Source organism: Genypterus blacodes, unplaced genomic scaffold (genome assembly GCF_046128005.1).
Source record: "Genypterus blacodes isolate CSIRO-AG114 ecotype Tasmania unplaced genomic scaffold, CSIRO-AGI_Gbla_v1 ptg000133l_1, whole genome shotgun sequence".
Classification (NCBI taxonomy): domain Eukaryota; kingdom Metazoa; phylum Chordata; class Actinopteri; order Ophidiiformes; family Ophidiidae; genus Genypterus; species Genypterus blacodes.
This window is the reverse complement of record NW_027466935.1, coordinates 8,550,607-8,573,641: the sequence shown is the minus strand read 5'-3', so window position 1 is coordinate 8,573,641 and position 23,035 is coordinate 8,550,607. Positions and strand designations below refer to the sequence as shown.

General features: G+C 43.4%; 3 protein-coding genes and 1 long non-coding RNA gene across 4 annotated transcripts in view; 2 read left to right on the top strand and 2 right to left on the bottom strand.

Moving 5' to 3' along the window:
- Positions 1-1,481: 1,481 nt before the first annotated feature.
- LOC143011388 (uncharacterized) lies at positions 1,482-3,913 on the top strand. The gene is made up of 3 exons (XR_012964909.1): positions 1,482-1,717; positions 3,073-3,389; positions 3,765-3,913. It is a non-coding gene; the product is annotated as an uncharacterized LOC143011388 (long non-coding RNA).
- Positions 3,914-4,652: 739 nt separating this feature from the next.
- Positions 4,653-8,716, bottom strand: LOC143011383 (claudin-23-like). The gene has a single exon (XM_076164240.1). The coding sequence runs from the start codon at positions 8,218-8,220 to the stop codon at positions 7,417-7,419; it is 804 nt and encodes a 267-aa protein (XP_076020355.1). The 5' UTR covers positions 8,221-8,716; the 3' UTR covers positions 4,653-7,416.
- A 97-nt stretch (positions 8,717-8,813) lies between these two features.
- On the bottom strand, positions 8,814-10,629 carry LOC143011382 (claudin-23-like). Its single transcript, XM_076164239.1, has one exon. It carries the CDS (start codon positions 10,455-10,457, stop codon positions 9,633-9,635), a length of 825 nt encoding a protein of 274 aa, XP_076020354.1. The 5' UTR covers positions 10,458-10,629; the 3' UTR covers positions 8,814-9,632.
- A 2,639-nt stretch (positions 10,630-13,268) lies between these two features.
- LOC143011378 (poly [ADP-ribose] polymerase tankyrase-1-like) overlaps positions 13,269-23,035 on the top strand; it is a 52,781-nt gene continuing 43,014 nt past the window's right edge. Inside the window, exons 1-4 of the mRNA XM_076164232.1 lie at positions 13,269-13,845; positions 15,849-15,964; positions 17,130-17,238; positions 20,947-21,042. Coding sequence (XP_076020347.1) covers positions 13,323-13,845; positions 15,849-15,964; positions 17,130-17,238; positions 20,947-21,042 — 844 coding nt within the window. The 5' untranslated portion in view covers positions 13,269-13,322. The remainder of the gene's footprint in view (positions 13,846-15,848; positions 15,965-17,129; positions 17,239-20,946; positions 21,043-23,035) is intronic.

Sequence of the window (23,035 nt, the reverse complement as noted above, 5' to 3'; positions counted from 1 at the left end):
AGTGCATAGATCCATAATTTTACAGGATTTGTTCCACTTTTTTGAGTTCTTCAATCAGGCCTGAAACTTTCTGTGTCCATGAAACTCATCTCTGCCTCTGCCTGTGCTGTTCAAGCTCGTCTGTCATTGTTTGGATCTTCTGATGGATTTGCATGTTTCTCCAACACCCATATTTGTGTGTATTGTTTACTTTCTCACTAATTCTTCTCTGACGGCGCCGCTTAAGTGTTATGACAACAGGGATCTTAATAATTTTGTGTGCTAGTTTGGTTCGTTTACTCCTCCTGCCTTCTTTAACTTCATCTTGGTTTGCTGCGTTGTTTAGGAAACCTTTCTTGATCTGCTGTCGGATATGTTTGGTTTGGTTCCCGTTTCACAGCATTCTTTGTTCTGTAGGAAATGAATCTTGAAACAAAGATCACTTTGTGCACATGCAGGACTTCCTATGTGTCGCTCATAGCTCCACGTTTTTGACGTCGTAGTTGAACTGTTGTGTTCTGTTAATACCTTCAGGGTAGATGAACAAGTGAGTGATCCTGAATAGAAAAAAGATGTGTAGTTCAATTCTGACCCATGAAACTAGACTTTGTTCAGAGCTCTGTCATCCTTATCTGCAAACTGATTTTAAATGTCTGAACCTGCATCTTTGTCACGTGTTGGCAGGTTGCAGAGAAATGTCACTCCAGGGTGTCCGGGGTGGTATTCAGGCGTGATATTCCTGATAATACCTCCATGCCAACAGGAGGCTTATGATTTGCAAATAAAAGCGTCTTATGCAACATGTCTTTATAATATTGCAACCTGTTATTGCAATATTACCTTGGGCTGCTTGGTTTGAGGGCTGCTGGTATCTAATTATCCAAGTGTGCAGTGAAAATCAAAGTTCTATCAGTGTTTTAATCAAATACAAATGGTTGAATGCAGACTTAAAATGATCAGTTTCCATTGCTTTAGTCTCCTATTTTCAGATTTAACCCCTGAATAAGAGTTTCCCGAGCCTCTGGCTGTGACAGACGGAGTCCTGCAGTCGGTTCCTGTTCCAACTCGCCTGCTCCGCCCTCCATCCCCCGCCTGTGTGCCAAACACCTATGCAAGTCTGTTTGTCTTGACGCGTGTGTGTGTGTGTGTGTCATTGTTTGGCCATTGTTTTAGTCAGGAGAAGGTGAGATATAAAGATATATATATAGATGGTAAAAGCCACATCTCCACATTATTTTGATGTTAAGTAGTTTATTTGTAGATTTCATCATTGTGTACACACACACACTCATACACACCTTAAACCTTTGTGATTTTGTTCCCATGGATGCCTGATCATTGTTTGTTGTGAGCTCAATCAAAGCTATTACGAGTTCTTGTGTAACATTGAGTTGCACCATTGACTTCTGGGGTATTTCATGTGAATGTGACTCAGCCTTTGTAAAGGTGAGGCAAAGGGAGGGAGGGGTGTATGTGTCTCTGTGTGTGTGTGTGTGTGTGTGTGTGTGTGTGAGCACTGGCAGGTATGTACCATTCTTGTTTTCCTTCCTCTTCTCTCATTCCTTTTGTTCCAGATTTCCTCACTGAAGGGGGAACTTCAGCTCCTTTTTCACAGACCAAACACCTCACACACACCTCACTCACACACACACACACGCCTGACACCGGACTGCCAACGCAACAAATCTCACCAACTCTGAGGCACTTTTTGCACTTAAGGACGCCAGGACTGCGTTGTGTAAGTAGATGTTTACTTGTGTGTAGGTGAGGTTGTCCCACCCTGGAGCTATTGTGAGGCACCTTCTAGTAAAGAAACCTGAAAAACAAGATGCATAGAATCAGAATGCATTCCCCGTCACAACTGATTTACTCCCTGCCATGTTGGAGTAATGGGAGATCTTTTTTAGGAACCTATTTTGTCTGTCAAAAGATTCTTCTCTTATCTTGTCTTTTTTAAACATAGTGTGTCTGTGTGTCTGTGTGTGTCTGTGTGTCTCTGTGAGAGATGCTGTGATTGTTACATCGACACCATATCTTTGGCTCAGCTCAGTCATTGTGATATTGTGACCTGATTTCACTGAGTCAAACTTTTGTCGTCAAAAGAGTTTAACCTGTATTTGTTTCTACTTTTGTGGGACAAAATGTGTCGCTCAGTCGATGTTTGGACTGTTTGAGTTTCAGATGTAGGCTTGACGCAGGCTTTTATTTGAGTGTTTATTCAAGGTTGGTGTTTGTTTGTTTCCTTGCTTCCTCAACTAGTAGCAGATTTATAATCCATCAAAACTTTTCTGTGCCTGAATTATTAAAAACTTGCCATATTTTTGTATGTGGTAGAAAAATGTGCAGCTCCCTAAATTGACCCCAACAGCTAATGACATTTATCTTCATGCTTGTACCAGCATACATGTAAAGTCGTGGTGGCGTGTTCGTAGAAAAGCTTTTCAGCTGCTAGTTTGGCTGAAACCAAACTGGGTTTAGCTGAGCTGAGGCTTGTGTTTACACTTGGCAATGAACTCTGATCTCAGTTTCTGGATACATTATCTTGTTAATGACCTCAGGGTGAGACTGAAGCCATTTACGTCCTGCAGTCCACATGTGATCACATCTCAGTAGGCAGAACATTGTGCCATTTAAGTACATAGATTATCTTCCATCATTTTTAATTTTTCTACTTGGGAGCGGTTGCTGTGTGTGTTCAAGGCGCAGATACACATTTAATGCTGCGTTCAGGTGAAGTTGGAAATCATAATTACAGGTTACAAACCAGATTTCTGGATGTAACAGGAGTTAACCAGTTGTGTCGCACTGTGTGTTGTGACCTATTTATTGTATGTATCAATTGTAAATTAACCTGTACAAAAAAAAGTTTTATTACTGCACTCATTAATTGCTAAGCTTAAGGATCGCAATCTGTTGCTTTAAAGATGTTTAGATAGATAACTGATCGATCCTCTTGCTTACGAGCAAGAGGAGTGCATTTCCAAAAGGCCTTCTTGTGTATGAAACCGTCTTTGTTTGTGATGTTGTGATGCTGCAGATCATCCAATCAATCCTTCTCCTCTCCTCTCCTCTCCTGTTTTCCTTTCACTCCAGTCTCCCTCCCTTCATTTTGTTCCTTCGGCAATGTCCACCACCTTCCCTCCTCCTCAACCACGAGGCGTTGACTTCAACCTGCCAACATGTGGAGAGACTCAGTGCAACAGCCACGGTACCTGCGTGCCTCCAGCGGGTGGAGGCCTGGACTATGTGTGCGACTGCACTCTGGGGTATAAGGGCGAGTTCTGCGACGACACCGTGCACGGAGACTTGAGTTTGCCGCTCACCCTCAGCGTGCTCGTCGCCATCATAGGTGTGTTGATCTTGGCCTTCATCATTGCCAAGTTGAGGCAGAAGCAAAAGAAGACACGCAGGTACCAGAATATCTGATTTAGGATGGGTTTAATGCATTAATACCACAGTGGGCAAATGTTAAAGGGCGACTCCACACATTTTACACATCAAGTTCACTTCCTGTTGCTGAGGACTGTAACGCCACAGCAACTTGTCAAATATGGGGAAATTAGTGAAAAAAACTTGAAGGGAGCGTTTAGTTTCCCTAACTTTGCACAGCGCCCTCTACAGCCCAAAAGACCTTTAACATCTGTTTTCATTTGCTGCATTGTGCCCTCCCAAACTGATTTTGATGTGGGAAAAACGGTGGAGTAAACAAGTAAAATGAACTAAAGTATCAGAAGTACTGTGAAGTTTAGTTTCACTGTGTTTGTTACTTTATGATGGCAATGAAGCGATGAAGAAGAATGCAAATCCGAAGCACAGATCATGACGAGGAGTGAAAGAAAGCAATGAAAGTAAAGTATGAAGAAAAATAAGGGGAATGGAGGAAAGATTGAGGGATGCATGACAACAAAAATTAAAAAAAGATATGTTTTTGTCTTTTCAGGAGGGCGTTGGAAAAAATGCACGGCTACAACATTGCTGTGTAACGTGGATTAAATGTCCTTTACTTTCAAGGTAGGAAGGGGAAGACTTAATGTTCTTTGCTTCTTTATTTGTTTTGTGTCTTTGATCTGTTAAGTTAAATACCACAAAGTGTTTCTATATATTTAATACGATGATGGTTGTAGCTGTATCGACTTCATTTGAGCTAAGTGGAGTGGATTTTGGATTTAAAGGTCATTTGAAGGTCTGTAACTTATGATGCATGATGAGGTAGAAACATTCTTGTCTTCTGGTTTCCCTCCAGGTCACCTGTGACATTAAGGCCAGTGACACCATTGTACCTCCTCAGCCTAATTCAAACATAGAGCTGCCTTTACAGACGCAAACCTGAAACCCCACACTGCGTACTGTCAATGTGCCTGGAAATAGGAAAAACAATAACTTTTATTCATGGATGTCTCTATTCATGGAGCAACAGAACAACATATTCAGTAAGGATGAAAGCTAGATGCAAGATAAGATGCAAAGGACGGCATTGTCTATGACATAGTTACCATATGTTTTGATGCTTCTGGCTTGTAGGTACATATACATATTGCTATTTGTGTTATTAATAAGCTACTGTAACTGTTGAAATCAAAGACTTTAGTGCAGAAAACCCCTTCAGCCTGATTGGGCTCTTAGTGAAGTATTAAGTTACCATTTATTTTAACATTGCCAGTTTTTAAAAGTGATTCTCTGGCAGACTTTTGACTGAATTTTGATGTTTTACATGCTTTTTGTAACTGTAACGATAACCACAAGCATTAGTGAGAACTGTACTTCTCTTCCGCACACACACACTCACACACACACACTTTCACACGCTCTCACTCTCGCGTCACCCGCTGCCTACATTACTCGGTACATTCTTCCTGGTGGAAACAATGAGTCACGATGACACAAAGACATGATAGAAGAGATTGATGGAGCGACGCACCTTTAGATTCCTTTGAGAGTATAACAGGTATTACAACCCCTCACCTGATCTGTTCTTAAAATAAAAACACAGAAATACAACAATGGCTTTACAGTAGATGCTGAACTATGACGAGACAAAACTCTACATTTTGAAAGAGAACTTCGTGGCCCAATGATAAAAAGGAGTAGTAACCTTTCCTAGGATGGGATCGTAACACACGCACACACGCACACACACACTCACACACACACACACACACACACACACACACCATCTCAGATTTAGTTTGGCTTCATTTTTTCTTTACTCTCTGATCATAAATGTGTGTTTAGTGTTCAGCTGTTTAGTAGCTGCTTGTGTTGACTAATAGGAGCTGTTGTTGGTTAGTCGGCATTAGATATCTAGAGGCCATCAGTTTGAAGATTTTTATTTAGTTTTACCTCTTATCTCCTGTTGTCATAGTAACGCTGTACATATCAATTAGACCCTTTTCGTGACGTAATGCCTTATTTACAGTAGCTGCTCATTATTGTTTTGTATATTCATGTAGAAATCGTTTTTATTATAAAATCAAAGACTAGAAATACACACTTTTATGAATAAACATCTGTAAACTAAAACTCAGTGTGAATGTGTTTACTTTGTCATTGTTGTTTTGATCCTTTTATCTTTGCTACATTTCTGCAGGTAATTGCTGAAGAGGGGAACATGGTTGACCTTATGAGACTGACTCAAATATTAAAGCCATAAATTAGAAAAAGCTAAACAAAAAAATGAAACACAAAGCATTTCTCACTGGGTTTATGCGCTTAACTTATTTTCGACCACATTGCATCATGGAACCTGAAAATACGGAAGTCAGGCTTACAGGACAGACAGGTGGACATACAGATGCTTAACAAATTAAAGGGAACAATCAACAGAAAGACACACACACACACACACAATTGTAGCACTTGTCATAGCTTTTATCCTGTGTGTTTCTGTGATCCAGTGACAAGAAAGTATCAGTTTCAGTGTTTACTAAACTCCAGCCTGCATACAAACGGAACCTGAGAATGACTCAAAGAACGTATACATGCTGGCAGCAGGTATCATGCTTTGTAATTTAAGTACACACATTAAAACTGACATAAGAAACAGGGAACAATCGACCATGGCACTTTGTGTGTGTGTGTGTGTGTGTGTGTGTGTGTGTGTGTGTGTGGAGATCCATGCTGACACACCACTGGATCTCTACTGGTGATCTGTTATCTTTAGGGAACATATGAGGACGCTTCATTTTACAAACTGACACATTGATAACGTCACATGCTCTTTTTGTGAACCAGCTTCAAACTTGACACCTGTGAGATGATTAAACAGCTCTGCTCCTGTATCCTCCTCACGCTCAGGTTGCAGAGTAAATATTTATTCTTGTTGACGTAGGCCAAGTAACTTCATGTACTTTATGGTCCTTCACTTTTAGATCATTTAAAAATCAATCACTCTGAACTGAGAGCCAGTAAAGCTACAAGGGAAAGACATTTGGCCCATTACACCGTCGGCTTGATAGAGATGTTAAGCCAGTTTAAAAACAAGAGGTAATGCTGCTGGATGAGGTGCATACAGAGACTTAAACCCCATCAAACCGGTCAGGCTGCATTGCGTGTATACTTAACAGTCAAAACTGAACAGACGGCAAGTGAGTGGTAAGAAAATACTACAGTGTACATAATATTGCCTTGTTTCCTGCCCTCTGCAATACTAGAATCACACTGTTAGGAGCCTCAACAACAGAGCAACACAGATTTCTACATCCAGAGTGCAGCATTTATTTCTATAAATGTTTCCAAACTTCTGTGCAGTCGGACTTGTTGATAACACACACACACACGTGCACACTCTTGACTTGCTGCAGGAAAACAATAACGTCATCGTCTCACAATGTGTGGAAGTGACATATGCCAGTTGAAATGAAATGGAATTATAAAGAGAAGAAGTCATCTTTAGTGGTGCAGTTCGCATTCTATAAACAATAATAGATGAAATTAAATGACTTGATAAATTAGCAAATGTACACAGTAAAATGTAGAAAAACTTCAGCATGTGTTCATCAAGGATGCAGGTTATTTACAAATGAGATCAGCATCGTTAGCTGATTAACCTTTTCTACATGCTTTTTCCAGTTCTTTCCAAACTTACTTCATAAAACATCCTCACAATATATAAAGTATATATATAAATATCAGAAATGGCTCGATAGCTGTGTAAGGCACTCAGCTATATCACAAACATGTAACACAAAACATAAATAATAATCAATCATGACATCATGAATTCCATCAAACGCAGCCTCATGATCAGGATGGTTGTATATTCCTGTTAAGTGCTGTTCCTTAGGAGCTCAGTAAACATCAATTGATTTTAAAGTACATTATTAACATGTATCGTTACATGTACATGTAACGTGTCCCTGTCCTTCTTTAATTCGTCTTTCTGCTGGTTTTGTGGGTTTCCATCGGACGGGGCCCCTTGCCGCTGGTCATACATTCCTCTCACAGGTCTACATCATAGGGTCCGCTGCTGTAAGCGCGGACTGCGGGGTTCTTGGCTCGGGGGAAGGACACGGCTTCGTCCAGGGAGTCCTTGGAGTATGTCACGATGCTAGTGCTGCTCTGGGACCTGCTCAGGCTGGTTACATCACTGTATCCAGGTAGTGGCTGTTGGTTACTCAACGGGGCGCTCGTTACCTCCTCCACCCTCCTTTCACTTTTCTTCTTAATCTTACAACTGCAGATCCCGATAATCATGATGAAGCCGCTCAGGACTTCAAAAATCCCGCCGATGAAGCCTAGGAAGATGCAGTATCCAACACGGATATCATTGGAGACTGTGACGGTGGTGAGAGTCTGGAGAAAGTGTGTGTACCAGGCGATGGGGATGATGGTCATGACGCCTGATGCAAAGATGAACAGCCCGCCCAGGCCGACCACAACCCAGCTTGGCTTGTCGCCCCAGCACCGGACCCCCGGGAGGGATATAGCCAGGCCAACCAGAGTCACGATGAGGGAGGCCACCATCAGGCCCTGAGCCACATTAATGACCTCATTGTTAAAGTAGGTGGGGTCTGGTTGGTCGCACACTTTTTCCGTGGAGGTGGTGAACGTCCTGCAGATGTCCCAGATGCCTTGCCGGATGATCAGATTAGGAGGGCTGGTGGGGATGCCGTGGAGGGTCCTCCAGTTTGGGGACACGGTGGCCGTCAGGTCCAGGATCAAGCCGCAGGGAGCCAAGACCGACCCGACGATCAGGAGGCCTGGAAAGCGACAAGATAACTCCCGCGTAGATCTCCTCGACATTTCCCCTGGTGTGTGTTGTGTGGTTTCTTGCTCCCAAACTAAGCGCAGCAATGTCAACAGAAGCGGCTGACGTTTGAGCAGCTGATCCTAAAAAAACGAGTGAGACCTGAAAGGGGCGGGGCCTGACCTGTCCCCAAGTAAATACGAAACACATGGTTATACTTTCAATGGATCTTTCGCCTAAGGTTTCGCTGAACTTTAAAACACTGCAAATTCACGCCTACAAGGTTGACCTTTGACATCAGGCAACATTTGAAAGGGTTTCTGTGTGACACAAATATAGATGTCATGAGTTTGAACTTCATCTGAACGGTGGATAAAATCACGCCCTTAGAGTTTCAGTTCCAAGAGTTATTTTGGTGTTTTCCCAGAGGTTATTTTACAGGCAGCAACATTCCATTAAAGCCGATAAAGTAAATTCAGTTTGTTGATCAACCACATGCCACCATGACACAGCAATCTCCCTTTGTGATCTCTACCTCACACACATTATCATCATAGTTGTAACCAGCTATCACCTTTTTATTTAATTCATAGACATAAACATTATTTGTGTATCAATAAAATTAAAGAAATAACTGAAGGAAATGATCTTTAGTGGCACAGTTCACATTTAATCAACAACAATATTTACACAATTATACAGGAAATCAAACTGATGGATCCATTAGCAAATCTTTACAGTAAAACTTCAGCATGTGCTCATTAGAGATGCAGGTTATTTACAGATTCCATCATTGCATCACTTGCAGACCCTAAAGCAAACTTCATGTCAACATGTGTTTCCTAGCTTATCACACAAATTTCAATCTTAGAATAATACAGAATTCTTAATTTTTCTAAATTTCATTCATACAAAAATTATCCTAACAATATTTATATTTGTTCCAGTAACAGCCTAATAGTTATATCACAAACATCTTATAAATAATAAACATCCACAACTACATCCATCACAGCCTGGTGATGATGCTGTTCTGATCTTTGTAACTTTGTAATACTCAGTTGTGAGTTTACAGTAGTTCAGGTATTTGATCTCACTCTGGTATAGCAAAATATTCCTTTTGAATTCTATATTCCTAATTTGGCTGCATTATTAGTGTCCTAGTGATAGAGTTTTCTTTCAGGAGTTTGTGTTTATGTGCTTGTTCCTGAAAAAGTTCCAAAATAAAATATTTGCAAAGCTAATTCTATATTCCTTCATGATCTCAAAATACTTCAGTAAACAATGCCTCTTTGATTTTTCATAACAATCCTAGATTTGTATGATGTACCAATATTAAAATATATATATATATCAAAATGAATATATTACCATTGATCCTTTCTAAACTTTGTTCTTCTCTGAGTCTCTTCAGTAAAAGAGTCCATCTTTGTGTTGGTTCCATCAGATGGGGGGGCAAACTGGCCTCTCACAGGTCCACGTCATAGGGTCTCCCTCCGTATGAGGTGTTGGCTGACCGGGCTGCGGGACTCTTGGCCCGGGGGAAGGAGACGTCCTCATCCATGGAGTCCGTTGAGTACGGCACGCTGCTGGCGGCGCTCCGGGGCCGGTTCAGGCTGGGCACGTCGTGTCTCGTCGTCGGTGGTTTCTGGTGACGGAACTGCGCGCCCACCACCTCCTCCACCTTCTTCTCCCCTCGGTTCGCACCTCCGCAGCAACGGCAGATACCGACGAACATAACAAACCCGCCTAGGACTTCAAAAATGCCGCCGATGTAACCCAGGACGATGCAGTATCCCACACGGACATCAGAGGAGACGGTGGTGGAGTTGATACTATTGAAGATGTGTGTGTACCAGGCGATGGGGATGATGGTCATGACGCCGGATAAGAAGATCAATATCCCGCCCAGGCCGGCCACGACCCAGTTGGGCCTGTCCGTCCAGCACCGGATCCCCGGGATGGCCACAGCCAGGCCGATCAGAGTCACGACGAGGGAGGCCACCATCAGGCCCTGGGCGATGTCAATGATCTGGTTGGCAAAGTAGGTGGTGTCCGTCTGGCCGCACACGCTGTCCGAGTTGGTGGTGAAGGTCCTGCAGATGTCAAAGATGCCCTGCTGGATGACCAGATTCTCGGGGTTGGCGGGGATGTTGTGGACGGTCCTCCAGGCGGGGGCCACGGTGGCGGTCAGGTCCAGGATCCATCCGCAGGGAGCCATGACCAACCCGAAGATGAAGAGACCCGGGGTGCGTAAAGACATCCGGACCCACTCCGTAGTGCGCCTCGGCATGGTTGCTGGTGTGTATGCTGGTGTGTATTTTCTTTGCGTCTGAGTGTGTTGCTCCCAAACTCCAGTGCAGGAATGTTGAAACAAGCGGCTGACGGAGAAGCAGCGGCTCTTAAAAACCGGGTGAAACCTGAAATGGGTGGAGCGTCGCCTGTCCGCAGATGGGGCAGGTGAGGTGTGGCGCCTTCATCCCCACCTGCTGCAGCGAGAGGAGGCTGGTTTCGACTGGGCCTTTATCATGCAAATGCTTCCGAAGGAAAAGATGCAAAAGGTCGAGAATGTTGAATCAACAAATGGCGGCTAAAGTTGTTTGGGTGCATTTCCAGCAACTTGTTTTCATTTATGACTGCCGCAATAAAGAGCTTACATCAACATGTGTGTCTACTCTGCAAAATCATTTATATGTGTACAACATATAGTTTTAAATAGTTTGTACTTGGTTATAAGTGCTAAAAGTTGCATTGTTTATTTTAAGAAAAAAATCTCTTGCCTGTAAAGCAGATTGATTCATGTTTGGCAATTAGTCAAGTAACACAGGAACACCAAGAAAATATACTACTTTCTCTTATTTTGGACATCTCTTTAAAAAAATGACATTTAAGTGGGTTAATTTCACATGTGGGTAACGTATTGTGAGAGCTTTGCTTTTGAAAAATGCAACAGAGGAACAGTTTGGTAAGAATGTAGTTCTGCAGGAGAGGTTGTGCATGACTGACAGGACCTGCTGTGTTTTTGTCTGAGTCCTGTGTTCTCTCTCCGTCTACACATTTACCATGTTTTTATCCTTTTCTCTATCTGTAAAATCGTGTTCCCTTTTCCCTCCTTACCTGCATTTTGTGTCATTTTTCATCCCCTCTCTCTCTCACTCTCTCTCTCTTTCATCCTGTCAGCTCTTTGTGTAGACTAATGAAGGCTTATTCCATTGAAACTTTGTTAACCACAGTCAAATGCTAAAAAGGTCACTTCCAAAAGTCACCTTGTTCCTCACTTTCAAGGTGTTCACTGACGATTCCCCCGAAACCCAAATAACTATGATGTCATCACCAAATACCCTACACACACTGACTATAATGAGGCTCCTGTTGAGATCCATTTATGCCAATGAAAGATCTGCAGATTAGTTTCTAGCGATTAATCTTTAACATCAAGATTTGCTGAACTTTGACGCAGTGCAAATTAAGGCCAACACTCAATAGCAAACTGTCTTACCAGAGTGAACGTCTTACGGCAGGCTACGTTCAAAGTGTTTTCGGTGTGTGACACAAATCTTAATGCACAGATATGAATTTGTTTGCTGAAATTCATAACTTCATCTGCATCAAAGCAGAATCAACACATGGCGTTCTCAGAGTTGTCTTTGTGCTTTTCAGAGACTGTTTTACAGACCTCAACCTTTCGTCTAGTGTTTGAAGTATGTCGATCAACCACATGCCACTTTGCATTCTTATCTCATGACACTATAATATTTCTTTGTCATCTCGACAACACGTGTCATGGTAACAGTTGACAGTTGCTCAGGCGATAAAGTGCAAATTTTTCCACATCATGTCATTGACAGTAATATTTCTAACATAATACTAATAATAATTCATATTACCATCCTGATACATTACATTTTGTCCAATAGTAGCATACAGGAAATTCCAAAAATACCAGACTTATATGATTAACTCTCAAATAACATCTTGTGTTTAATTAAAGTTATTACAGGTTACAAACTTCCAACTATGTTTTTATCCACAATCCGTTAAGGAACATTTCCTGGTGTTGCGCCACAATGATGTCACGTGTAATTAATGGAATCAGCCTCCTCAATTGAAGTAGGTCATATAGTTAATAATGTAGTTTACTTTCATAGTGCCAGGCATAGTTGAGGATTTCGAATGATCATTACCAATGAGGTGGTTGTAAGGCGTCACAAGAGACAAGGTGGTGTAGGTTCTCAATCGAATTACTCTGCTGCTAATCCTCACTTATGACAAGACTAGAGATCATCATACAGGTCGATCCCTGCAGGCAAAATAGGAACCACACCAATTCCTGCTTTTATTTTGGAATTTTAACTACAGGCCAGATATGTTAATTTGCGACACCATGTGGCTGTAATGGAGAAGTGTGAATTAAATGCAAGGACTGACCTGGCAAAGCAAGGATGAAGTAAATTAATGGTTTTTATATGTACTTATATCTTGAACACATTCTCTGATTTCTGTATTAACTATTTTCTTCAAGTTAATGAACGTTTTAAAAAAGTTTCTTTATATCTGGATGTCTGCTTCTATCTGTTGGCTAGTTATTGTAATTGCAACAATATTAGTTTTAACTGGCTGACATGAGGTCAAACCATAACAAGCGACCTGTTTGAATTACAGCACAGCAGTTCTCAATTCGATGTGATAATAACTTTAAAGCAGAATAGAATCGGATCAAATACTTTCTGCAACGGCACAACAAAGGCCTCACCTGTCGCTATTAATGTGATCCTCTAGATGGCAGCGTTGTTCCCGCATTGTGTTTTGTATGTATGCAGTGCAAATGAAATCAGACCAAACTATACTGTAAATATTGATTTGCAATCAATTTGGTCCGAATGTATTCTGCATTCTGATGACAAATAAAATTATATGTTGTACACAGTAATATATTGATCCAGACGACTCAAATCCGATTTTCAAAATTTTCTAAATAATACAACAAACTTTCCTTTAAATTTGTTTTTTTATTCTCCAATTTATTGCTCTTGTACCCACTAATTCGGTCACTGGCTCGGTCCTCTCATGATTGCGTAATCTGAGCTGAAGCGGAAGTGTGCCTCATCGGGAGGATGTTGTCATCGGTGTTTTTGTTGCCAGTGGGGACTGCTCTGTTATGAAAATGGCGACGCCTCGTCGCCCCTCTCAACAGCCGCAGACCAACCCCTCACTGCCCTCGCCGCCCCGTAGCGCGTCTCTCCCGCTCACCCCACCTGGCTCTCCCCCGGCACCTACCGAAGATGCCTCCTCACCCTGCGCCCTGATGGACACTCCGCCGGACGGGGAGGCGTCTCCGGCCTCTCCCAGCACTCCAGCTCCGGCCCTCAGCAGCAGCAGCAGCACCACCACCATGAGCAGCAGCGCGAGCTACTCGACCACCACCGAGGGCAGCGGGTCCAGCGCGGGCTCCACGCCCGACTCGGGGCCCGCAAACTCGGGCAGCAGCAGCAGCGGCGGCAGCGGCAGCAGCAGCAGCAATGGCGGTGGTGGTGGTGGTGGTGCTAACGGGGCTTTCAGGGAGCTATTTGAAGCCTGTAGGAACGGGGACGTTTCGCGAGTGAAGAAACTCGTAGATACAGTGAACGTAAACGCCAAAGACATGGCAGGACGCAAATCGACCCCTCTGCATTTTGCTGCAGGTAAATTTCGCTAAAATCAGCTTTGAATCTATCGTATCTCTTCTGTCTTCTGTCTGTGCCGATGATGGTGGAGAACTGTTGACACAAACTGACCCATCGGCCGATCATGGCCAAGCTAAGAGCTGTAGCAACATAACACAACAGCCTTTTCACAACTGAAGTATATAAATTGGTCAATCTAGAAATAACTTGTTGTATCAGCAGCATCTTCAGGTCCTGCACCGCCTCTATATCTCTGTGTTTCACGATTCCTGCTAAATAAACTTTACATTTGGATATAATAGTATGTAATTGCTGGCTCTTATACTCGTGTGTCAAAAAGTATAATCCCAGCTCATAATTTCATTCATAGTTTGTCATCCTAATCACATAGAATACAAGGAAATGACATCAATAACAACATGACAAATGTTGATGATGATGTTTTCAAGTTATTTTGTAGAACTGAACAGTGCACATAATGAAATTGTTAATCAATACAATCTTAGTTGTGAGTTAACAACTAACAACACAACTGCAGATATTCAATATACACATTATAAGACAGTCAGGTTTACAAGGGATGTGTGAAGGTAAATATAAGATGTCAAGTTCATGCTATGTATGTCAGCCAGTTCGAGCTTAGACCTCAAATTGAATGTGACAGAGCAAACTCTGCCTTTGACTTCAACCAAATCAGTACAGCAGCAGCAGAAGAGAAGCTTAGCCTGAGCATCATAGTTGCTGTTAAGTGACATTTATTGGAACAGAGTGTATTTGGTTTTTGCCACAGGCCCAAAACTGGAATACACTCAATCATTTTAACAATGGCTCAGATTAAAGCTCTGCATTTTCATTTTACTCCCCCAAGAGTTAACGAGGAAATTTCACAGGCTTAATGTCAATATTCACTATGCTTATTCATGAATCAAACAAAGGAAATGGTCTACAGTTTAATAAGTTTTCTTTAGGCTTCAAAAAAGAAAAAAACAGCTAAAGCTGATGCCTCTGTGTGTGTGTGTGTGTGTGTGTGTGTGTGTGTGATTCTCTTATGATCAGTGTGTAGCAAGAACCTTCTCAAACAAGTACTTAAGAAAACAATTTGACAAAATTAATGAACACAGTGAAACACACAAGAAACAGTCAAATGACTGTCAAAACAGTCAAACAGTCAAAAGTCAAATAATCCAGTCAAATGAGGATTAAGTCCTGATTGGCACAAAGTGAGAATAAGAAATAGAATAGAGAGAATAGAAAACCAATTACTTAAACTTTCAAACACGGCATACAATGGAGTGAATTCATAGTCTTGTTAATGATGACATAATCAATAGTTTGCCTAATAGAATGCAATTTGAAGCCCTTGGCTCACTCACAGATTAGCATTTTTTTCTGTAAGGAACTGGAATAGTAGGATAAAAAAAGTTGCTGTTTTTAATAAAACCACATAAAGATGAAACCCATATATAAAGAATATGATAGGGATTGAAAGTCAAATAAATGAATGTTATATGGCCTCAGCAAGGCATAGCTTTGAAAATGTTTGATTACTTTGCAAGCTTGATCCCAAAACAACAAGAATGAATACAGTTGAAGAGGTGGACTTCCAGTGGCTTTGAAGACCTCTAGTGGCCATTGCATCAACGCCATCTAAATGTGCTGCGGCTTTGGCTAAAATGTGGTCATAAAGTCATAAATCAAAACTTTCCTCTTTCATTTGTGGTTTCCTTCAGTGTAAAATTACAGTTAAGTGCAGGCGGTTTAGTAAACGTCAGTAGGTTTTGTGCAGTGTATTGATTCTGACGCTCTCCAGGTCTGGGGCACCTTTGCCTACACTTTGGGGTCAAAGTTGCTGATTTGATTTATGGCTGCACTAAAATATATCGCCGCCGACACGACAGCATGATGGTTTGTAACAAGGCTCTCCCTCCTGCTCCTTCATTCCTTCCCCCGCTTACCACCCCCCCTCCCAACTTTCACTTCCCCCTTCTTTCCTCATTCAACTTTCTCTGTCCTTACCTCAGGATTTGGGCGAAGAGATGTGGTGGACCATTTACTTCAGACAGGCGCTAACGTGCACGCTCGTGACGACGGGGGCCTGATTCCTCTTCACAATGCCTGCTCATTTGGCCACTCTGAGGTAGGATGTACTCACCGAATTCGAGCATTTTCTACAGTCACTACTATACTTAGTTTCTTTCTGTAGATATATAACATTGATTGATGGGTGAAGTTGCAGCTGTTGAGCATGTTAACACTAGACCTAACTTGCTTCCCTTTACCGGATACAGTCACCTCACTCAAAATCGGGCAGTTAATCCTTTTGCGTGTCTCCGTCTTAAAATGTCATCCAGTGCCACTCAATATGACCACTCAGATAGAATCTCAGTTTTCAGGTAGCTGAGATAGATAGTGATATATGAGAGCGATCAGATATTCCCAGCGTCCTCTACAGCAGGGCAGGTACCGGCCTGCCGCGTTGCTGATGAGCGTGTTCTGCACCGTGACCAGAAACCACTGCTGCATAAACACACCGGACAAAAGCGGCAGTTCAACTGTGGTCGGCGTGTTTTTGCTGCACGCAGAGGTGTTTGATAGAAAACAAGGGGGAATCATACGCAGGAACAAGGGAATGGCTTTGCAAAGTGAGCAGGAATTTTGCTACTTTTCAAATTGGTGCTGACAACCTCACATTGACTGGTCCCCTGCTGACGTGACCACTTTGATAACCTGTTTCGTTTTAACAGCTATTACAGTCTAAAAAATGCAAATCTGCTCTGGCTTGCTCATAAATTACGATTGACACCAGCCAAACACAGTCTACGTCTGTGTAGCTGCTGCTTTGATATTCTGCTCTGGCACAAAGCCTGATGATGTCTTTGATTAGCTGTGACAGCTGTGCTAATGCTTTTCCTCCTTCTGGCCATTAACCTCAGTGATAATCAGTGGGATGTTTACAGTCTCTAATGCTTTTATATGCTTTTAGAGCTTTGTTGGAGAGCACTTTACAACCTTGCCTGAAAAGTACTACAACTGCCAATACGATTGCAATGATGAATGGCACGGTGGGAAGAGTAGACACAGAGTCCCGACTCTAATCAACAACACACGAAGAAAATCCTTGGAAGAAGGAATTGAGTTTCTTACCATTCAAAAGTTGAAATGTTGAATGTGAAGCTGGCAAATTCCCCAGCAGGCTGGAAAGAAATGGATTACAACTGACAGACGAAGACCAGCGGTTATAATGTAAAAAAATGTGTTAACGTGTGGAAAATAACACCTAGGATGTTTGATGTGGTTGTCAGGTGGTGTCCTTGTTGCTATGTCAGGGGGCAGACCCCAACGCCAGAGACAACTGGAATTACACACCACTCCACGAGGCGGCCATCAAGGGGAAGATAGACGTCTGTATAGGTAAGAACACACACACGCATACACACACTCAATTGTCGGTGAGAGACAGATGAGATGCCAGGTGTGTATCGGTGTTCATGCTGCCAATCAAACGAAGTCAACGACGCAAGATGTCTGTAAACGCACCGTCGGTGTGTTTAAAGGGGAGAAACGCGTTTGTGGCATTTTGGAGTTCTGTTTTATGGAGTTGTTTTCAGAATCCCTCTGCGGCGTTCCCACGAGCGCAACTGTAATCTCAGGTTTTTGTCGGAATCGATCAGCGTGATGATCAATCGTAGGAAAACAGGGTCTCAGGGGGAAATTATTACAGTTTCCCTTAAGGACAAGCTGGACAATCGTTTGTGTTTCAGCTCTCATCTGAAGCTCTGACCTCACGCACACACACACACACACACACAGAGCACACACACAGAGCACAGGTTAAGATTGATATTTACAGTACATTGGTTTTAGATGAAGCATCAGTCTGGCTCTCATCAGCAACCTGGAGTCCAGTAATAAGCTTTCAATAGCATCATGGCTATAAGTGGCTGCTAAAGGAGCCAAATCGGGAACTGCCTCATGTGCAACTATTTCACATATATGATACATACACAGTTTATACAGTACAAATGATGATGAGACAAATGTGGCATCCATCTTCCATCTGGGTGAATTTAAAGTTAGTGATTCCTCTGACACCACGCAGAGTTCTTATCCTCATTTGCTGTGGTGTTGAAATAGAATCCGATTTGTTAATATTACATTTTGCTTTTGGGTTTTAAGACAGTGTAGGTGTGTGTGTATGTGTGTGCGCCTTTGTAAATGCCTCCCTGAAGTTACCTGAAGTTCAATTTAATCAAGTTCATTTTGGAACGTATAATAAACCTCCCACAGACTGTGCGCTATTATTTTCATTAACCATAAAGCCACAAAATATCTGTAAATTGGAGGCGCTGTATTATTGCTCCGTCTCCAGCCTACACAGGGGACAGAAGGGCATTGATTTCTCTTCCATGAGCTCTCACCAACACCGTCTTTAGTTCGGAACACAAAACAACACTAACTCAGTTCAGAAAGAGGGACAACGGTTTAGAAACCAACCGAAAAACAGAGAGGACGTTTGTTGATCACTGAGAGGATTTTAAATTGGTTAAGATGGGCAGCAGTAAGAAAACCCTCTTAGCTCCAAGGCGTGTCTGCTTTGTGTGATTTTAATGGAAACGTATTTGTCAGTATAAGCGCAAATAACAAATGACTGCCGTGAGAGATTGAATCATGATTATTTGGTGTCACCTTGCTGCCAGCAACGCTGTTGAATGCTCGGAGCAACAAAGGGGAAAGTTCCAGGATTCATTTATGTGTGTAATAGCTGCTGCAGAATGACGCGGTGTTATTCTGCGTTAATCCCTCGTGCACTTAACCTCTGTGCACGAAATTCATTCAGCTCTAAATTCTGTTTATACATTTTATCAATAATTACGCAGTGAAAGAACTCGGAATGATTCATTATCACATCGTGCTGCGGTTTGAATATCAGCAGAATTTACATCAACAACAGCAACCCAGAAAACATTAAAAGACAAAATGCATCTTTAACTAGATACACACACATATACGTAACCGTGTACAAATCATTATGCAAACTAGATAAACAAGAAGGCGAGAGATCCTTAACTAATATTGCACCACTACCCAAGCAAAAACAAACTGATGCAAAAGAGCAAAGCTTAGCACAACACACACACACACCACTCCTACACATCTGTAGGTTCATTCAGGAGGCTGATTAAACAGCCAGGCTGCAGTGTGCAAAATTGAATTTCTTAGTCGATTTGTTTTTAGTTTTTGGTCTCTCCGTGTCTTGGATGTACGACTCGCCGAACTTTAAAGAACAGCGCGCACAGAGGATGCTGCAGTCGTAACAATGTAACAATGGCGTTCATGGTCTAATTGTCGATCCACATGTGGCCAAGTCTTGAGTGGGCGACATGACTGAGCCCTGCAGTATGAAGTATTGAAAGTAAAGGAACTATGGCTGGTTGTGCTGAGCAAAGCGTACCACAAACTGGGCTACTGTGAGGAAAACATGGCAGGAAAGTGGCTCTTTGTCGCGTAGTAACAAGTTGAGAAGAGATGCTGCCAGAGTTTCATCGTTGTACACAGCTAAAGGTAACAGGCTCTGCAGTTTCTTTGTGCGTCGTTATTAGAAACTGATTCCTTGCAAATTGCACATTTCACTGTAAGATTCCAGCATTTCACTGGTTATTTTACCTGTAAGAAGCAAGATGGGCGCCACTTACTCGCAACCAGTTGTGCGCAGGGTACACACACACACACACACACGCACACACACGCACACACACGCACACGCCATCTCAGTGTCCTGTGTACAGAGTAATGCAGGTTAAGAGTGAGCGTCATTAAGGGCAGTTGCTCTGGGAACTGCTCTGCCATCATAACCATGGGACATGAGGAAGAGGAGGGCAGAGCGTCGACATTAGCGCCCTCAAAAGAGCAAATTTACAAAAAACTAGGGGAGGAAGAGTTTGATATTCAGCTCACCTCCTCCTCTCCTCACTTTTTCTCACATCCCCTCTTCTCTCCTTTGTCATTTCTGCTCCCTCTTCTTTTCCTTCATCTTCCTCCTTTCTCCTCGTTTTCCAGTCTTTGTTCTTGCTCCTCATTTCCTTGTTTCCTTTCCTCTTCTGTCATTTGTTCCTCTACCCCCCTCTCCTTGTTCCCTCTCTCCTCTCCCCTGTCCTCTTCCTCTCTGTTTACCTTCTCTCTCCGCCTATAACATCTCCTCTCCTTTCCTTTTTATCGCCGTTCTGTCGCGCTGTCTTCCTGTTTTTATTTCCCTCCTCTCTCTCTTACAAACAAACGCACGCGCACGCACGCACACACATTCTTGTTTTGACGCTCATGCACCTCTCCCTCTCTACTTCTCCTTTTCCTTTTCTCCCCTCTTCGCTCTCTCTCTCTCCCCCCTCTCCCTCTCTCTCGCTCTCTCTCTCTCTCGCTTCTCGTCCTCTACCTCTCTCATCCTCGCTCAGTCTCCTCACCCCTCCCATCTCCTCTCCCGTCCTCTCCTTTCTCTCTCACATTCTCCGCTGCATCGCTCAGTCAGTCGGAGAGCCGAGAGTCTCTCAGCGCGCACCGGCCACCTCCACCTCTGTTAAGCCGTAGACCTCTTGTCCATCCCCGTCATTCCGGAGCGCGCCGTCGCCTCCTCCGTTCATGGCCGCGCGTCGTGTCATGTCGCCGCTCTCCCGTCTGCCTCTCTAGGTCCACGTAGTGTAGCGTAGCTGCGCCGCTCGTGCCGTGGCATGTCTGTTTACATCAGCAGCATGGCTCGCGGCGCGGGGGCTGCGAGGGGCAACCAGAGGAGCAGCGCGAGCGGCAGAGGAGCAGCTGGAGGAGGAGGAGCGGAAGCAGCCGCGGGAGCACGCGCGGACAAATGCGGAGCGGGACTCGCTCCCCTGCCGGGAGAGCCGGCGGACAGAGGCGGCGGAGGAGCGAGAGGGGGGATAGCGGTGGAGCAAGTTGGAGAAAGGGAAAGTCTGGAAGGAGAAAGAGGAGGTCCGGGAAGATTAGGTTTGGGATTAGGTTCAGCGGCAGCAGCAGCAGGAGGCGGAGGACTGGGACTAGGTGGAGGTGTGTGTCGGGGAGTTTGCATGTCCGTCCAGGAGCTGAGCTACTGTCTGTGTCTGCCCTGTTGTTGTACAGTGTTACTGCAGCACGGAGCCGACCCCAACATCCGCAACACCGACGGCAAGTCCGCCCTGGACCTGTCTGAACCCTCCGCCAAGGCCGTGCTCACAGGTCAGTGCTGCTCCCATATCTGTCTGTCTGTCTGTCTGTCTGTCTGTTTGCCTGTCTGTCTGTCTGTCTGTGTCTGTCTCTGTCTTACAGCGTCTCTCTGTAAGTCTTTCTTAGTTGTACTGTTGTTTATAGTCTTTTTTCTCTCTTTCTTCATGTCTTGTTGGACCTTTGTTTGTTGCTCAGTTTGCCTCTCATACTCTTATTTAGGAATGCTCTAGTCCACTTCCGTCTTTAATAACTTCAACAGCCTTGAAATGTAGGTTGCAGTTCAGTTAGGTTGCAGGCACTTCTACCATTCCATCATTATTCTGTATCTGTCACTATTTTGTACTTCCAAGGATGTTATCATTTGTCAGAAGTGTCTCTATGCTTTGAGCTCTGTGGTCTGGTACAGCAGAGCCGGCAATTAAAGTGAAATTTGCGCACCGAGCCCTGCAAATCCCCTAGAATTTGGTCTTTCAGCCAAATGGCAAATGAGCTCCTGGAGGTCCTCTGCAATCCTCCTCAGGGTCTCCATTGTTGTTAACATTTAGAATAAGGAAACAAAAGAGTTTTACACAGATTTCCACAAATGTCTACAATAAATGAGGTGCGTCTGACGTCAAACCCTTTATCATTGTCTCGAAGCAGGGCCGGAAAATTAGGCTCTCGGCTCGCTTCAGCTCAGCTTTGGTTTGCAGTGATTGTGGTGGAAAAGGAGGCAGGCAGGCAGGCCGGCTCGATACGGCGCCAGTGTGTGAAACCACGTATGGTTTCGTGTTGCAGAGTTTGTGTTGATTGGCAAGTTATGAGCCTGAGAAGTTGCGATTGTCTCACTTTTCCTTCAGATGTGTGAGACTGTGACAGCTCCTCGTTCCCTTGTCTTTCTGTTATTATGACAGGCCTGTGAGTGAGTGATGCGAATATTATTCCCTCAAATGAATCCCGTGCTTCACTTAATTTAATTTCAAGGGGATGTGTCATTTTCCTTATCACTGTTAGCTTCTCTCTTATGCTGTCCATCATCCTCAATCGGTTTTCGCAGTAGCGCTTCACTCTTTACACTGGGTTACATCATCACTTCCCCTTGTTCAGCTCAACTGGTAAATCAGATAAACCCAAAGATGCCAAAACCAGAAGCTGCACAGTGTGATATCATGGGGGTTTGTGGGGAGTCACGGCAGCCGCCTTGTGAAGAGTTTTTGTCCTCGCCAGCTACAACTGAAAAAAATGTTCACTTTCAGAGAACATTGCTGCATATGTTCCGGGGAGCCTCCTCACTCCAGCCATGATATCCTGTGTGCCGTGCAGCTGTCATTGAAATGCAGCTCATGAGCAGCGCCAAGAGAATCTTACTTGTTGCAATTCTGTAGCAATTCTGTTTATAATTGTTTTCCAAACCTGTCGCAGTGGGGTTTGACAATATGTCTATATATGATGACTCAAGGCACGGAATGCTGTCAACAACAGCCTTGACTGAGTCGAAGTCAAACGCAGTGATCCATACAAAGAGGAGCCCACTTAACTGGAGCTTTATGTTGTTTGCCTACAGTTCTTGCTACCATGAGTCGCATAATGAGAACAATGTAAACAGACGGTGTTTCCAGCAGCACAGCCTTGTAGTCTTTTCCACTCTTACACCACGTTGCACAATACATTTGACTAGAGAATAGGCGTATCTGAGCACGTCATCAAACGTTGAGCTCATTTGCACTTCTTGTTTTGTCATTTTACTCCGACTTAATGGAAGTATAACAGAGCGTGGGATTGTAGGCAGGTAAACACATCTTAGAACTGGGTGAGCAGCGTAAGTGGAGTGAAGTGAACTCGAGTTCTTTTTATGGCCAGATGGGACACAAAATGGTTACGAGTTGCCTGTTACCCCAGGAAGCTCTGAAAGAAGCTTCCTAAGTGCCATTAGTTTGTTTTGTATTACACAATGGTAGATTTGTCCTCTCATCAGTTTGGACGTTCTACTCCCAACATCAGAGGAGGTAGTGAATGAACCAGAGAA